Source organism: Apteryx mantelli, chromosome 3 (genome assembly GCF_036417845.1).
Source record: "Apteryx mantelli isolate bAptMan1 chromosome 3, bAptMan1.hap1, whole genome shotgun sequence".
NCBI classification, from domain to species: domain Eukaryota; kingdom Metazoa; phylum Chordata; class Aves; order Apterygiformes; family Apterygidae; genus Apteryx; species Apteryx mantelli.
The window spans coordinates 24,361,332-24,379,363 of record NC_089980.1 but is presented as its reverse complement, the minus strand read 5'-3'; the positions used below and the strand labels follow the sequence as shown (position 1 = coordinate 24,379,363).

Genomic DNA, 18,032 nt, shown 5'->3' with positions numbered 1-18,032 from the left:
AAATGAGAGAAGAAGTGTAAATAATCCTTGAATGTATTCCGTAAGTCATTGGTACTGTGTATTTATTAAGTTTTTTCATCATTTATTCATTTTGCACAAAGATTTATTAAGTCCAGGTAATTACTGTTCGTTTCCTCTCCACAGATCCTATACAATTAAAAAAATAGAACTGTTTAATTCTTCTGTCACTTTTAGACAAAATACCAATTTAGGTAGAAAAGCAGGAAGATAAAAATTAAAATTAAGCTACACATTTTTCATATCTTCTCCTTTTAATAAAAAGTAAGCAATGCATAATTTTTCTCTTACAAAAGCAACTGGGATGAAATACTGGTTGTATTCAAATTGTTTACAAAAGTCAGACTGAATTCAGTGGGGATAAGACATCACCTTTACAGTTATACATTAGCCTAAAATTTGGCCCTGTTTGTTTGTTTGTTTGTTTTTGGGGGGTGGTTATACAAGTTCATCATATGGAATTATGAAAAAACATAATCCCTCGTGTTATTAATCTTCCAAAATTTACTTTCTTTTCATTGCATATTCACTAAATTAATTATTCTCTGATGAAATCTTCAAAACTAATACCATTTTTTCATTTGCTTTTTAATGATTTCTGTTACAAGTTATTTTTAAAATCCTGTTGGAATGTAGGAATAATATTTTATTGAGTGAAGGCTGAAAAAACATTTGGTTTTATGTGTATTTGGTTTTATGTGTAACACTTAATTGTCCCTGGTAGAGGCAATTAACAAAATTTTCTCAGAGGTAACTGTTACTGGTACTACTTATTTACAGTTCTTTATTTTTGCACTTTTGTTTTTACTGAACAGTTTTTTTCATCCATCTCTTTCTCTCCTCTTTTTTTCTTCTTTTTTTTTTTTTACTGTTGTTTTCATTAAAATAGGATTCCTTTTCTTCCTCTTCATCCTCATTGATTGATTTTATGGATGACGTAAGTCTTCGGCTTTCAAACCAGTAAATCCCTCAATAAAAGAGATCAGTTGATTGATCTGGGCTATTCAAACAGTAATGCAGTCAACTTAAAATTTCTGTAATGGCAGTGAAGAACAGAGAATATTTCTGTAATAGCATATTTACATATATCTGTATAGATAGATGTGCAGTTTTAAAATAAATGTTTTTCTTTTGGTGCAGATGAAGAATTCTTAATTGCAAAAGGTTTTCTCTAATGTGGAGAAGCTGCTTTGGGCCTTATCTACTGATGTGGCCTCTAGAAAATCACTGGCATGTTTATTTTATTTATTCTGTTACTTCATGTTATTACTTTAGTTGCTACTTCATTAGTTGTTTCCAGAAGTTTTCTGGTCACTTCAGTGACCATGTTTTCTTTGCATACAGTTGATTTCTGTGTGCTCAAATAAAATATTGTTTCTTTTTTTATATATATCACATGTATCGTTGTAATCTCAATTATAACTGAAGTGACCTTCCTGATCTCTTTTTATTGCCATTTGAAACACTAATTTTTAATCAGGATGATGCTGAAATATTTACCTGGCTAATTGCATACTAAGGGAATTATGTTAAAAGCTGTAAATTGACTGCATTATATTTCTTCCAGACCCAAGTAGTAGGCACATAAATAATTACAAACACTTTAAAATCCAAATATATACTATGCATCCTTTGTAGAGAACTGTCCATTACAACTCCCTATGTATATTGTGTGTATATGTTTGTGTTTGTATATATGTGTATACACATACACACATATCTATACATATGTATTTAGTAGTGTAGTATGGTCCCAGTTGCATTAAAATGCAGAATAATTAATTTTACTGTAGAAATGTCTGTTGTGAATGATGTGATAAAGCAGGTATAGTGTATGGGCTGTACAGTAAAGTTTTCTGTGTTGTTAACTTGTTAATAAATAAATAATATTTATATCCCTTACTTGTATTAAAAAAGGGTCTACGTTGCCAGAATATTGTGAATAGTTATTGTGAATAGTTGGATCAGCAAGTTCTTTCCTATAAAGTTGCTTTTAGAAATATGTGTTACTGTCTTCTGAGACCTGTTAAATAGTAATAAACTGCATATGTGGGAGAGTAAGTGCTCATTTTCTATTTGGCAAGGGTAATCTTAGGATGAGAAAGTTTTCTTGTTTGCTATCTAATTAGTTTTGAAAGACAGCAATAAATACAGAATAAAGCACTGCTTTTTTTTTTTTTTCTTTAAGAAGGCAGCATGTTTTTTCACAAACATTTTGACAGCATCCCATTCTTTACCTAGGCAAGTGAAAAATTCTCCATGGCTGGGGTGCAACCTTTAAGACATTCTTCTAGATTTGTCCACCCAGATCAAATCTTTTCAAATGCCTGTCTTTCAAACTTTGATAAAATTCCAGGTATTAACATGTATGTTGTTGCATGTGGATAGCTTATACACACAGAATCAAACCTCGATTATTGGATCTTCAGATTGAGGCCAGCAGGAGGGCTTTTTTTCTTCCTCAGTTTCACTGGACAAGAGCGTGTTTCTGGACCGGACTGGTAGAGGCTAACCTCTCTCGCACAGAGACAAACTGCATAAAGAGAGTTGCAAGATAGGAAGAGCACCTTACAGACAAATAACAGACTTGTTTAGTTACCTATGTTTATTAGAAAGAAAATTAAAGCTGATGTCCCCATTTATAGGTGGAAGGAGGTATATGATTATATTTTTTGCTCAGTCAATTCTGCTTCTTTCATTTATTAGACCATTATTGATTCATTCATAGTTTCATAATACACAGCCTCTGAATTGCCAGAATTAATGGTTATTTATGTTTTAGCTCATTAAGTAGGTTCAATGTCAGTATGTTAGGGAGAACTTAAAAGAAACTAAGGGTCTTTAAAAAAGCAAACAACCCTTCCTACTGAGTGTGACCTCCGTTCTCCGTTCAGTGTCTCTTTTTGACAGTAGTTACCTTGAAGGGCAGTGTTTCTTGTAACATCTCGATGAGAGCTGGATCTGTGCTCAGTCAAGCCTGAGAAGTATGTGGATCCTGCACATTACGGCCAAGGAAGAATTAGGAGTCCTCAGGCTTGTGCAGCGCTGTAATACCGCAGGGGGTTCAGGAAGGCCCCTCCAGGAATCACGAACCCGCAGGAAATATTCCTAACGGCCTATGTGGTTTCTCCAGCCTCTCTGCTCGATTCTGAAGTGGCAGAGGGAGGCTAAAATAAGATGCAGTGCCCTTAGGTAGCACGCTTTGCAAGGTCTCTGCAGTCTACATAATACAGATGTGTAAGCAGCACTGAGGTTGGCCCAGTAATTACATTTGAAGTTTCTTAGGGTGGGTAATGCCTTCTGTGTCTGCCATCCAAATAATGTGGTTGTCTATAGCACACTGTGAATTATTGTAGTTAACTCTAATTGTATCAGTGAGAAAATGGTAATTTCACAACTTCTTCTGAAGAGAAATAAAAATAGACATCCAGCTGCCTCTGACGGTAGCCTGCAAATGCTGAGCAAGAGTAGTAGTAGCTCACTGTGCGGATGGCTAACGGTCACTTCTGGTTCCTGCTGTCCCTCATATCCTCAACACAGAGGATATCCTTGGTCAGGTTAGCAGAACCGATGCCTACATTCTCCTAGCTGGGAAAGGCCATGTGTCCAGAAATGATCCTTGTGTCTCCTGCGCACGCAGGAAGGCGCAAAAAGGAGCAGGAGTCAGTTTTGCTGCCCCTTGTTTCTGATTTTGGTGGGGAGGGAGGATACCCCCAATGACTAACATATTCAAGTCTAGATCTTCACAGCTGTTTCTCCTGTGTTTTCCAGGCTGTCTCTCGGTAACATCATTTAGGTGTTAAGTTTCTTATGTCCATGAGGAAATGCCTTATAATGGAAGTGTTGGGTTTTTGGCAAGGCTTAGCCTTGTGTATCTCTCTAGCTATTAGAAACAATCAACTTGTTTTATTTAAAATTGAATTTATGATTATTTGATAACAATAAAATGGAATCCAGTATTCCTCTGACAAAATCATTTTCCCTACTTGTTAGGAAAGATTGTTTTCCCGCTGTTATCAACGCATTATGAATTAAAAATAGCTTTCTTAAATCCTCCAGCACATCTGCCCTAACACACGTTCCCCAGGGGCTTTTGGTAGACTAAACAAATCTGAACTTTGTAAATAACCACAGAATAAATCATGTTCTGAATTCTCGCTATTAAATACTAAACGGAATACTTACTCTCAGTGGTCTGTGGTGAGCGCCCTGACTGTAGTTGTGCATTCATAATTCTCTAAGCTTAGAATAATTCTAGTTGTTAATGATATTTTAAATTGAGTATATTGAGAGATATATGTTTAGATTGCCCTCTCCTTCTTGTTCAGAATACAGAGGCTGACTGAAAATTATGCTTAGTTCGTCTAACACAGTCTGCAGTTCACTGTTACTGTCCAGTGTAAAACTACAGACTTTAAAATAACCGTTTCTTTTTCCGATGTTTCTTTCCTCTTGTTGCCCCAGAATATGTTGTTTTCAAGATGCATTTAAAAATGAACGTATACGTGTGTGTCTACAGTGCTACATCTGAAAATATAGCGTGACGAATTCGGAGCAGATGTATGTGTCGGTCTGTTTGGTTTTGTAACATATTCTCCTCCTTTCTCTGTTAAAGCGCTCTCCTTCCCGTATTCCAGCTAACAAAGGCAGACGTGTAAGAGGCTGTCTTACTCTCTGTGGCCCTTTCTTTTTGCCTGTCGTGTACATGCCTTTGTTTAATGTATGGATTGTGTACTTACCTCACTGCATGTCTTGTGCTGCTGCTGCTGCTGTTTGCTGCTGCTGCTGCTGCTGCTGTGCTTCTTGTTGTTTTCCAGCTGTGGGCTGAAAGCTTGAGGAACTTTTGATTTGGTAGTAGTGCTGCGAGCAGAACATCCCAGTAACTAGCGCTGGTGCTTTGGGTACTCCTTCAGGTCCGTATGAGTGCTCCTCGAGTACACGGCTCAGGTGGAAATGGGTGGGGAAGAGGAGCAGGCTTTGGAGGAGGGCCAGTTTGCTCCCCTGCCCTTTGGGAAGGGCACGTGCCAGGGCCACAGGGGTTGCCAGTGCAAGGTGGACGTCTGCCGTTCAGCAGGCGTAACGCGGCAAGGGAGGGAAAGTATCACAGCCCAAGGATAGGTAAATGGGAAGTGGAAAATCGTAGTAAACTGGAGCACCCAAGTGGGTGGGAATATTCATGCGAGGAAAACAGACTTTGACATGTTACAGCATATTAATCCTGTTTTTTTAAAAATCAAGGTGGATTTCTAAACACAGTGTTATGAAAGCTTTATCAGACCAGATATGTTGTGTCCATCTTGAACTCATACTACTACTTTTACTTCTTGTGTGTACATACGGTAATAGGAATAGGAAGGCATAAAAATATATTGAATATGCAATAAATGAACAATAATATCAACTGCTGTAATAACAACATTATCTATGCAGTTAAAAGCACAAATGACTGTCTTCTCAGGCAAGCTTACCGTGACTCCTTAGTTTTGACCACTGTGGTTCCACACAGAAGTTCACCTTTCCTCAAGATGTGTTTAAGCACCGGCCAGCTTGGGCTCAGTCCTACACTGGTGACCTTGTGTAGACCACTAAACACATAGTCCTGTGTAGACCACCACCCAGGTAGTCCTGTGAAAGGCAGCAAAGCTATTACAATTCGATACCAAACATGCTTTTTATAATCCAGTGGATTAGTTTAAAACTAATTTTCATGGTGTTAATATGGTCCACTTAAGCTTTTGGCCATAGTTGAGTTAGGTTGCTTTTGTACTTAATTCTTCTCATTAAAGTAAGGAACCTGAAGACTTACTTCAGTAATACAGCTTAAGGCCCTGCTTCTGCACTAAAGTTGGTTAAATTCCCCTCAAATTCAGTAACGGCGGATCAGATTCTATGTGTTTTGAGGGCTTTTTATGTTCATAAGCAAAATAAAAATACATTTTTTACTAGTTCAGCAGTTGTCTTCTAACCACAAAAGCTTTGTAGCACATTCCAGGAAAGTTCTGTCGTTTATATTATCCTTGTACTAAATTTTTAAAGAGACACCATGAAAGCGTTCTTTGGTATGCAGATGCCACTTTGGAAGGGAAAGCATTCTGAATATCTATCTGGAAACATTTATGAAATGATAGATTAGATTTCTGAATTGAACTTGCAGAAGAAAAGGAAAGTCTGTTTCTTGCTATGAAAAATTCTCCTGCCGTTACTCATTGGGCTTATTTTTCTTAATAACAGTGTTAAGAAGATGTTAGAATTTTTCAAGGTTAAACAATCTTGGAGTGGGCTCCAAGCTACCACATATTTAGATTTGGTTTTTAAAAAAGTTTAAAATAATTGAAACTGTCATATAACTGAGGATTTGTTACTTAAAGGCATCAATGTTTCTAATACTGGATAAAGCTTCCAATTATAATTTGCTTCTGATAAGTCTGAGCACAAAATGTTTGCTCTACTGCTAATTTTTGCCACAATGCTTGAAATACATGATCTACATGTAGAAAACAGGTGTATCCCTTTGGGGGAATTTCTGTTTTCATTACAGAGGATGAAGGCATATTAATATGCCTGAGCTGATTAAGCTGATGAGCTTAATCTCCACCAGCTGATTTTTTTGAAGGCTATGGTAAAACTAGAAGCCATCAAACTTAACTCACTGCTAGTTTAAAAAAAAATCTGCAACTGCACCTGTTCACTACCATGACTGACTTTTTAGAGAACAGGACTGTATATGCATGAATAAGATTGTCTTGGAAATACATTTTTATTCTCCAAAAGCAGTAATGTTTGTGGAATTCTTAGTGTGGTGTCAATGGCAAATGAGGAAGAAATCATTGTAATGTTCAAATGTTTTCTATAAAGGTTGCTGCATATTTTGTTTTGTGGAACACCAAGGTAGCCGAATCCTTAGCAATGGGGCAAACATTGATAACATTTCAGCAGAAAAGACAGGCATGCAACGGAGCCTCCTGTAGGCCCCCAGCTTTTAGTTTTGTTATTAGCGGAGAAAAACAACCTTGGCTCGCTTTAAAAAGATTTTTTAAAAATCCAAACTAACATGGAAAATGTAGACTTGTAGATGACTTGTAGAAGACTCCTGCTTTTTCTGATTTTCAGATGCATTGACGAAGATTCATCCAAGATGACTTGTTATCCAAAATATACGATTGTACCAATATGCCCTGTTGTTCATTATCGCACGATGTTTGACTTAGTTTTGTTGTATAAAAAGAACCGAGAAAATAGCCCCCTGAATAAACTGTATTCCTAATAAAGTTGGTTTCCCTTTTTATAGTTCAAATGGTGTACAAAACATCAATTCTCTGGGAATATTGTTAACACTAACCTAAGAATATTTGCTTTGCTTTTTCTCCTTATTTTATTATAAATATGATTGTAATGATTTAGCTATATGGGAATTCAATCCTAATAAGTCTCTACTACAGGTGGACAAAATAGTAGTATTTAGAACATATTCAGCCTTTAAAAATGCTGAATTACAAGTCTCTTCATTCAAGCGTTCATCAGGCCCCTGAACTAGCAGCTCTTATGCATGTGCTCACCTCTCAGCAGAAGTCTTGGCGTGTTCATATTTAAGAATTTTCCTTTAGTTTTTGTAGCTTAATTAGGGAATCACTTAGAACAGAATTTTTTTCTCTCAGTTCTCTCTTTAGGAATTCTACAACCTCCATATTTCATTTTGATAAGAGTCAGGAATTCTTTTTTTTAAACGATGTCATTGATTTATTTTTTTGGTTGTTTTTTTTTTCCTCTTGAATTGTTTCCATAGATCGATTCAGTTGAGAACTTTACGTTGTCTAATACTCCATCACGGGATGAAGATATCAAGTCTCACCTCCATTCAAGATCAAGGTCTCCTTCTACAGCTAGTGAGATTGAACCGATTGAGGTACTTGGCGTTGCAAAATTTTTACTTTTTTTTTTTTTTTTTTAAAGGAGTAGCAGTTTGAATCTCATAAAAATTACCTTTGCAAATCCTTTTGTTTAGAGTGAAGCTCATTCCCCTGCGGAGACTATTTAGGACATTGTAAATAGCCTACTGCACTACTGGTGAACTGTATTTTGAGGAATATTAAATTTCCTTTCACATATGTTTAGTTGATTAGGAGCGGGGAATATATGTGGAATCAATTATTAGATACAGTCTCTCTTCATAACTTATCCTTAGTCATGATTATTTAAGAAATATTTGCAAAAAGTTAATGTTATACTGTAGTTTGGTGTAACAGCACATTTCAGAGTGCTATTGAAGAGCAAGTCAATGCAAAATATTAACAAGACTCTGCAACTGTAATAATATATCCCCTTCCAATTAAAATAATATAACTTTCTGATTATTTTATATGGGAGAAGATTCAGTCAAGTGTTGCAGATAATACAAAACTATTTTTGTCGTGTAAGAAATGAATCTCATACACCATTTTGATGAGAAGTAAGATCTGTTTTCTTGAGTCGTTTCCTACGTTAATCAGTGTGGTTTCATTCCTAGTCTGCCTGGGGGTGTGTGGGGTGGGGGCAGGTTGTAGTCTTTTCGTTTTACTCAAGCTGTCTTTAATGTGTATTTGATGTCTTATTGATCCTTTGGGGGTTTTGTTCAGGTTACAGATCATCCTCCCCGTTCAATTCACACACCAACCATGAGGACAGCCTATATTGGATCGGGACTCTCTGCACCAAAGGTACTCGGTCAAGCGTTCCCACATTCTGTATAGAAAGGGGAAAAATACCACGCCAGGGCAACAGCTTCGGGAGAACTGTTTCTCAGAATAATCTTACCAGAGCTGCCTGGAAGAGTAATTTTATATGAAGGCTGGTTGCTCTTCTAAAGTATAACAGCCTCATTCTTACGCTGTGCGGTGTGACAAGTTGGACTAGGCATGCCAGTGCAGTAGCATGCAGGCATTTGATCTTAGGGAAAACACGAGCTTGGACATTAGAAGGAAATAGTTGAGCTAGAACGTGCCAAAAGGAAAAGAGACTTTCTATAAAGAGGCCGTTTTCCAGCATCTGACTGACCAAGCTGCCTCTGTGCTCTGTATACAATAAAACTGATGGCTCAGATTAGCACAGATGATTATTTTGAGAAAAGGCAAAGAGTAGACCTGAAGTGAAACCATAGATTTGCTGCTTTTTTTTTTTTTTTTCTTCTGTAAGCAGTGCAGAGTGAGCACTACAGCCAACACTACAGCTCTGGGTTGGAAGAAGGAAATCCAGTTTTTCAATCTTCTTGCTTTTTGCTTACATAAATGCTTATTTTTCATCAGTTGTTGAAATTAAGTTGCTGCTGGCTGAATGAGGCAGTGTATGCTAATTCATAGAGGAATTGCATGTATTCAAACAAATGAGGAATAGGATACAAGCTATTAAAGGAAAATTTTTCTCATAAAAGTTTCAGAAGTGTCTCGATGGCTTAGGAATCTGCTGTATATAAAAATTTGATAGTGTTTTGGCAATTAATCAGTAAAGTAAGTCTTTGAAATAGATCTGTTTCACTGCTTTGATAAATGACAGAAGTAGCAGAAGACTTTTTGTGTAAAGAAAAGCTAAGAAAGTTGTTTCTGCAGGCAATATATTTCTGAGTTGGCAATATTTTTAATAGATCGATTAAAAAATTATCATATGTATTTGCACTTGAAATCATGTGGAATAGTTTGTACTGTGCACATCATTCCATTTCTGCAAGCATTTTGTCATAACACTGCATAATGATTTGTCTTCTAATTCTTTATGTTTCCTAAGGAACCTTCTTTTAGCTTAGCATTAGTTTTTAAAGCTACGTTTTATTTCCCTGCAGCTTGAAAATAAGACATCCATCTGTAGACGGAAAGCTCCCAGTGTAACAGTAAAACTGTCATTAAATATGGATGAAGTTTGAGCCCTTAAGTGTGGTATCTTATGCTCTGAAAAACTGGAAAGTGAATAAAATTTTAATATTCCTAGCCATCAAAGTGGCCTGCAAAAGTTGTCTTATTTCAGATCGCATACATTTTCCCCGTAGATTATAGTCTGTGTTCCCAGGAACTAAGGAGAAGTTCCTTCAAAAGGCGTCTCATCTGTACTCTTGCTTTTAGATTGGGTATTTTGAAATTGCCTGTGCCTGACACCATAAAACTGGACTCTGTCATTCCTTCTGGCATAAAAATTAGAATTTTGAAAAAGTTTGGTATTTTGCTTCCAACTAAATCAGCCCTCCTTGCAGTTAAGTGTTTGACTGTGCCTCTTGGAAAGTACATACACCCACATATTCAGCTTCTAGACTGTAATGGGATAATTTGTAGACAGACCTTGGCAACTTTCCTATCTGCAATGGAAGTGACCTCATGTACTGAGACAAGGTCCAGTTTCCCTGGTTTAGTTTACAGAGGTTGGTGTAAGTTATCAATAAGCACTGATAAAGAGTATTTTCAGGCCGTGTGTTAGGAACTCAGGTCTCATTTCAGCAAACATAAGTAAGTTACATTTTTTAAATGCATCTATATACTCTTATGTCTGTGAAAAAATAGCTGTTCTTCTCCAAAAGTGTTATAAGTGTTAACGTCCTTGTCTGTCTTTCACAGCCTAAAGCCCACCAGTTTGTAGTGAAATCATTTAATACCCCAACAAAATGCAATCAATGCACATCTCTGATGGTTGGTTTAATAAGACAGGGCTGCACTTGTGAAGGTAAGTGAGAAAAGAAGAAATGGGAATTAAAGTTTTTCTAGATGCAAGTTGCACAGTAAATGTTGTGATGCAGTCGTGCCAGAGTCTTATGTTTAGAGTTTGCATAACAGAATGTATTCTCATGCTGCGGCTTTTTAACAGTGGAAGCCAAGCATTTTGAGTATCTTACATAACAGATTACCCAGTTCATTGGGGACACACTTATTTCAGTTGGTGGCAATAAGCTTAGTTTAGTTTGTTTTAAATTTAAAATAGCAATAAGGGGCAACAGTCAGTGGGTCAAGTGTGCTGACAGCTGTTTTGCTTTATGACTAAGGGCAAAATGCAAGACAGCTTTGTTATTCGGTACCAAACTTTCTGTCCTCCAGGACTGATTTATTCTAGGTTTGTATATGCACAGAATAACACAAATCATTTAGAGGAGCTTCCAGTGGCCTAGAAAAAATGATATGCAAATTATTCCAATGTGAGCTTTTCATCAGGCTCTTTCTTACCTGAATGAAACCAAACTATGTATCCATACAGCTCTGGAAATGGGAAAATCTGAAGTTAGATCAGTTCAAATCATGTGTTGCTGCTGTATGCAACCTTACCTTTCTGCCTTGGTGTAGCAAAGTTCAGTGGAACTATTCAGTTATTGGTCAACTGTGTGCACTTGAAAAAAAATAATAAAGAGCAGGCCATTTCCTATATGCCATCATCATTATCATAGCTTTTGCACTGCAGAAGAAATAATCATCAAGTTCTTTTGTTCCTACTCCTCCTTTCAAGTTTGTGGATTCTGCTGCCACGTGACCTGTGCAGACAAGGCCCCTGCGGTATGTCCAATCCCTCCCGAGCAGACTAAGGGCCCTTTGGGGATAGATCCACAGAAAGGCATAGGAACAGCATATGAAGGGCATGTCCGTGTAAGTATCAGGTAGCACTTCTGTTAAATTTGTTGTTTTCTGGACTTGGAATTTAACTCTGAATGTGGGAGGGCGGGGGGGAAAGGTGTCAATTATACCTTAAAGTAACAGTTTGGAACCTAAGACCTAAATTTTCACGAAGCAGCTCCAGCATTTTCAAAAGTAATTCTCTCTCCCTCTCTGTCAGCCACTGTGTTTTGAGTTGGTCTTGAATAGACCTTCTCAAGATCAGATCATCTTCCAGGGCCAGTCAGTTTTTCTAGTAACACTAGTGCTGACAATGCTAGTGCTGCCGTTGTTTCTAATGCTGATGTTTGTTAAGAAATACTGAAAAGCTGTTATATGTAGTTTGGGCCAGGTGCCCACTGACAAGCTAGAGTTGGATTTCTTTCTTTTTATCAATATATCTTTGAATGAGTTTGTGAATTAAGAAGAGAGAATCTGTGGTGCTGTGAATTTTTTAAATAATACGTCATGGTATGTGTATTTTATGTTTTTACTGCACATGTGCTATTGCTTATGTTGCTTGATGTTGTCACTGAACACAAACTTGTCAGTGTAGATGAGAGAATTGATATTTGCACTGTTTCATTTTTGATTGGACACAAGTTTAAAGAGAGTTGATCAGAATTTATTTTGCTAAAGGTACCAAAACCGGCTGGAGTAAAGAAGGGTTGGCAGAGAGCACTGGCAGTGATCTGTGATTTCAAACTCTTCCTGTATGATCTAGCAGAAGGAAAAGCATCCCAGCCCAGTGTGATAGTGAGTCAGGTTATTGACATGAGGTAAGCTGTTTGGCACTGAGTGGAAGCTTTCCAGAGGCATTAGGAGGTTTTTTTCTCCCTTCCCTTTTTGTACAATCGGTAAGCAAGCTTCAGGGCATGTATGAAACATTGTAATCTTTGTTCAGGACCTCTAACTTCTGCTAGAAAAAGCAGTATTCGAAGTTAGCCCGAACTTCACTTTTGTGTTCACATGCGGCAATTTTAACTTCATTATTACTTTTTGTGCCTAAGTGCATCTATCCAGCTGTGTAGAAGATATGGAATGAATAAAGAAGAAAAATACTTTATTTTGGGGTCAAATACAATTTTGAAAGACAGACAAAACTTTGTTACAGATAAAATATATACAATTTTTGATTCAGAAGGGCTGAATAGTTTGTTTCCAATGTCTTCTGTATTATTGAAAATCTGCTGAATTCCCTGGAGGTTTAGGATATTCAACATACCCAACTAAGACTAAAGCTCATCTCCAAACTTCTAGATTCATTTATCCAGGAAATTTCAACTGCTAGTTTATAGCTTCTAGTGAATGCTGATTTTTATGACTGAGTTGGGAGGGGTGACCTTGGTCTAGTCTGTTTTTTAAGTTTGCTTTCTAAGTTTTTAATTTAAACAGAAAAAAACAGGTTTTGAATAGATTTATCTTAGTGAACTTCCATCACGTTATATTACACTTGTAAGTTGTATCTGCAAACAAAGAGGAAAGTCAGGATTATTTTACAAATTAGATCTCAGTGCTTCTTATGTCCTTAGCAAAACAAGGCTGTTGTTACTATGAAAAGTCTGTATGTTTGTTTTTAACTTACATTTCACTCTCTAACTCTATTTAAATGATGTTTGTGGTCTCCATAAGGGATGAAGAATTCTCAGTGAGTTCCGTCTTGGCCTCAGATGTCATCCATGCAAATCGAAAAGATATTCCCTGTATTTTTAGAGTAAGTATGCATATCTTGAACCTGGTAACAGGTTCAACATTTCCCAGTGCGATTGACAGTGTGCATTCATTGACTGTCTGCTAGTATTTTCTCTCCTTTGCAAGCTCTGGTCATGTGGTATCCATGGCTGCAGCAGTGCATAAAGTTCTGTACATACCTCATTTTCATGGTAAAAATAGTAGTGGTACCTTTAGACAACCTCCAACCTCCCCTTTACGTGGATTTTATTTTCTAACCTTCACAATAGGATATATTTTTCTCAACTTCATGTTAGTCATCTGTGTTCTTCTGTTCATGACCTTATACACTTTCATTTTCTAAAGTTCAGTCTTCTGCTTATCAGCTTAATTTGTTGTATTATTCCTCAAGCCTTTATTGTGTGTATTTTATTTGTATATGAGCATTGGATCTTTTAAAAACTCCCATTCATCAGGTAGTTAGTATAGGAATCTAGTACAAAAATATTCAATAAAAATTTATGTCAAAGACCTGCTATCAGAATTTTGTTGTCTTTTGTTGTCTTGGCTTTTTCTAATATTTTCTAATATTATTCTAATTTTTCTAATATTATTCTTCTTTTTACTAGATATTTCATTGAAGCCTTGACCTCACTGAAATATCCTTGGTGTTGATCTTACTAATTTCACCATCATTTCTTTATTATACCATTGTGTTTCACTCCTTGTTTCTCACTACTTTTCCACCATTCATCATTCTGCATGTTAAAAGGAGGCAAACTTGGAAAGGGGCTTTCACGATAATCTGTAGCAGCTGCACTAAATGCATGAAAAGGGTCATAGATCATTCTTCCATAAATACTGTTCCCATTTCATTAAATTATTAACAAGAATTATTGGTCTTTAAAAATGCAGAATATTTTGTAAGAAAAGCTTTTCATTAAAAAATTGCTGTGAAGAACAGATGCCTAGTAAATTCAGGGTGGAGATTATAGCGTAAATACAAATGAAATTGAAGTTTTCTCAGTATTTTGCTGAGTTAGCACAGTCTATAGTATTTTCTGCTGTGGATTCTTGATTATGTTAGAGTTTTTCTATTAATTAAGGATAAATTTTTGCATTCTTAGTACTGACAGCTAATTAAAACAGCATTTATGGGCATCTGATATCCTCATACCAGTGATCATGATGAAATTTTTTATCACTTATGACTTAAAGTATGTATTTAAAAATTTTCCAGGTCACAGCTTCCCAGCTCTCTGCATCCAGTAATAAGTGTTCAATCCTGATTCTAGCAGACGGTGAGAATGAAAAAAGCAAGTGGGTAGGAGTGCTGAATGAATTGCATAGGATCTTGAAGAAGAACAAACTCAAAGACCGCTCAGTCTATGTTCCAAAAGAGGCTTATGATAGCACCTTACCCCTCATCAAAACAACTCAGTCAGCCACAATCATAGGTATGAAATGAGTAAGAAGAATTCTCTTGGAAGAACTTCTTATCTGAGATTCTAATTTTGCCTGAACAAAGCAGACTAACCTAGTTGATTCATGATGGCCTCTTCAACGGGTATGCTGAAAGCATGCTTTTTTAGCAAAAAACAAATGACATTAAATGACATTGAACAAATAATGTGTAGTGGTTTTTATCCCATATTTATGGGCTTATGACAGAAATGTTGTTCTCTACACTGTGCCTCTGCCAGATCTGTAAGAATATTCTCCCTACACACATGCCTATAATTATCAATCATTTTTGACTGACAACTGGATATGACTCTTCTGGTATTCTGTAAACATAATTTAACTGGGCAAAATTAGCACTATAGACTAGATTTAAATCACTGGCTTTACAAAAACCTACTTCTGGGTCCAGAGATAAAATTTGAGAGCAGAGAACCAATTCAGTCATTTTAAATGCTACTGTACACATTTTGTTATACTCAGATTATTTAAATGTGATGTTATAGCTCTTTACTGCAAAGCCAGTGGTATACTTGAGTGCTCTGAATGGTTTGTTAAAATAAAGTTTCTTGGTGTTATTTCTACAAATGTGAGAAATGGAAAAAGACTTTTCTTTAAGATATTTGGGAGGTTATCAATGTTATTTCTGTTACATGAATGTATTTGGTTTGACTTTATATTTGTTTAGTTCAAGATATTAAAAACCTGTCTCTATTCATCAGAATTGTCGCTTGTGTTGAAGTACTTCTAAAGAAAGATAACCTTTTTTTTTTTCCTTTAATATCATAGACCATGAAAGAATAGCTCTGGGCAATGAAGAAGGGTTATTTGTTGTGCACGTCACCAAAGACGGTAAGAAATTAAGAACTGGTAATAATTATCCTAATATTAAATAATCAGAAAGTGATTTTGTAAGCTTTGTTCTCATTCCGTATCCTCTGTAAACTGAGAAAAATGAAACCAGTATAAAAGGTTATCAGCTGGAAAGCCCCATGAAGAGCTGAAAACCAAGCTGTTCTGCGTGCTTTCTGTTTTGTGTATCATTTCCAGTAACAGCGATCCAGCATCTGGAATGTAGCTGAAGATTTTGTTTGCTTTTTTGAAGCAGGGTCAATCCGGAATTCAGACCAGGCTGCTAAGGGCTTTGTCCATTCAAGTCTTGAAAACCTCCAAAGATAGAGATGCCAGAACCTCTCTGGGCAGCCTGTTCTAATATTTAATTAGTCTCGCAGTGAAACATTTTCTTCTTTATATCTAGGTGGAACCTCTCCTTTTTCAATTCACGATTGTTGTCTCTTATTCTCCTGCTGTGCACCTCGGTAGGGAGTGCAGCTCCATCTTCTCCGTAACCTCATCCTTGGTATTGAAATGAAAGCTTACTCTCAGTAAAGTTAAGAGACATAACAACAGATGCCAAAGCTATTTCAAAAAGCAATGTGTTTAATTGTAGGGTTTTTTTCATTATTCAGTAATTTTTTGTCTTTGAAATGAATACTGAAATAATATTGCAGTTTTATTGCATAGAATCTGCTCCTCCCTTTTTCTGATGGGGAAACGCCAAAGGTCTGTCCAGCATCACCCCATCTAATACTATTAACAAACAAATTTTGACTCTGCATTCTTTAATACCACAAGGAAGCAATAAAGGGAATTTGGGGGGTTTGCGTGATAGCTTAGTCCTTTGCAAATACATATTTTTAAATCAATTTACACTTTAACATTATTTACTTGGATTTGGGGTTTTGTTTTGTTTTGTTTTTAGAGATTATTCGTGTTGGTGACAATAAGAAGGTTCATCAAATTGAGCTTATCCCAAATGAACAGCTCGTTGCAGTGATCTCAGGACGAAACCGTCACGTGCGACTTTTCCCTATGGCTGCCCTGGATGGAAGGGAGACTGAGTTTTATAAGTTGGCAGAAACAAAAGGCTGCCAGTCTATAGTTTCTGGACATGTGCGCCATGGAGCCCTTACTTGCCTATGTGTAGCTATGAAAAGGCAGGTCCTCTGTTACGAACTGAATCAGAGTAAGACACGTCACAAAAAGATCAAGGAGATCCAAGTCCAGGGGAATGTCCAGTGGATGTCAGTCTTCAGTGAACGTCTCTGTGTGGGCTACCAGTCAGGTTTCTTAAAATATCCCCTTCATGGAGAAGGTAGCCCATATAGTCTGCTCCATCCGGATGACCACACACTATCATTTATCTCACAGCAGCCAACTGATGCCATCTGTGCAGTCGAAATCTCAAGTAAAGAATACCTGCTGTGTTTTAGCAGCGTAGGGGTTTACGTTGACTGCCAGGGCCGAAGATCTAGACAACAAGAATTGATGTGGCCCGCAACTCCATCTTCTTGCTGTAAGTTGTTCTCTGTGTGTACTTGCTATCATACATTGAAATGACCACCGCTTGTGTTAGTCTCCCCATTTGATGTGACATTCCATGTGATGTGAAGTTCAAGCAAAATTACCTGACAGATAAATGAATTCTCTCAACTTCTGTCAGCATCTTAAAATCTAGTCAGAGGGTTTAGCCCTGGTCTCACTGATGCTAGTTTTGACAGCTCTGTAACTGACCTATACTACTTTAACTTAAAGAAGAGTCAAGGGTCAGGATTTCAGACTTGGTTACTTGATATCAAATGCTTAAACACATGACCTGATGTCTAAATCGGCTAGAGGTCCTCAGGTCCTACAGAGGCTAAAGGGATCTTTATGCATTCAATACCACTAAAACTAGACTGGTGCCATTCAAAGCCTTAAAATCTGACTGTACTTTAGGTTGGCATTGTGATTCAAACTTTCCTGATGTTCAGAGTCATCAGGATCTGGAATATGACTTGTCTTTCCCTAATGATATTTATTCTTGTTCACTGTTCTTTTTTCGCCCCCTTTTTTCCTTACTTATACATTCTCTCTTCCTCAACTTTTTTTGTGTCTACTCTTTTCTCATTTATCTCCTCTCTTTTTTTGTTCTTTTTTTAAGTCAGTTTTAAGTTTTCCCTCTCTTACCTCTCTTTTCCATCCTGCCTCTCCCCTCTCCAAATAAAAGATGATGAAGAGTGGCAGGGAGTATCAAAAATATATTGATTTTCAAAATAGTCTACCTTCTTACTTCACTGTGACAGCAATACAGTCAAACTGTGGAAGAGAGGACTTGTGTGAGTGAAGCCCCTTCTGAATGTGGAAGGAGCAACTTTTACAGGCTCTCTCTTCTGTTTTTTCAACCAAGAGTGTGATTATTACAGTGTCAGGACTTGGAGAATGAATGGATCAAAATAAAAGATTGTGTGC

General features: G+C 36.9%; 1 protein-coding gene across 2 annotated transcripts in view; it reads left to right on the top strand.

Annotated features, from left to right (window-relative positions):
* Nucleotides 1–18,032, top strand: part of CDC42BPA (CDC42 binding protein kinase alpha) — a 192,832-nt gene that overhangs the window by 148,721 nt on the left and 26,079 nt on the right. The window contains exons 22-31 of one of the 2 annotated variants that reach the window (XM_067292955.1): nt 908–955; nt 7,802–7,921; nt 8,631–8,711; nt 10,590–10,695; nt 11,467–11,603; nt 12,249–12,388; nt 13,242–13,323; nt 14,521–14,737; nt 15,531–15,593; nt 16,504–17,097. In XM_067292955.1, coding sequence (XP_067149056.1) covers nt 908–955; nt 7,802–7,921; nt 8,631–8,711; nt 10,590–10,695; nt 11,467–11,603; nt 12,249–12,388; nt 13,242–13,323; nt 14,521–14,737; nt 15,531–15,593; nt 16,504–17,097 — 1,588 coding nt within the window. The remainder of the gene's footprint in view (nt 1–907; nt 956–7,801; nt 7,922–8,630; nt 8,712–10,589; nt 10,696–11,466; nt 11,604–12,248; nt 12,389–13,241; nt 13,324–14,520; nt 14,738–15,530; nt 15,594–16,503; nt 17,098–18,032) is intronic. The other variant, XM_013940346.2, reaches the window with a different exon arrangement.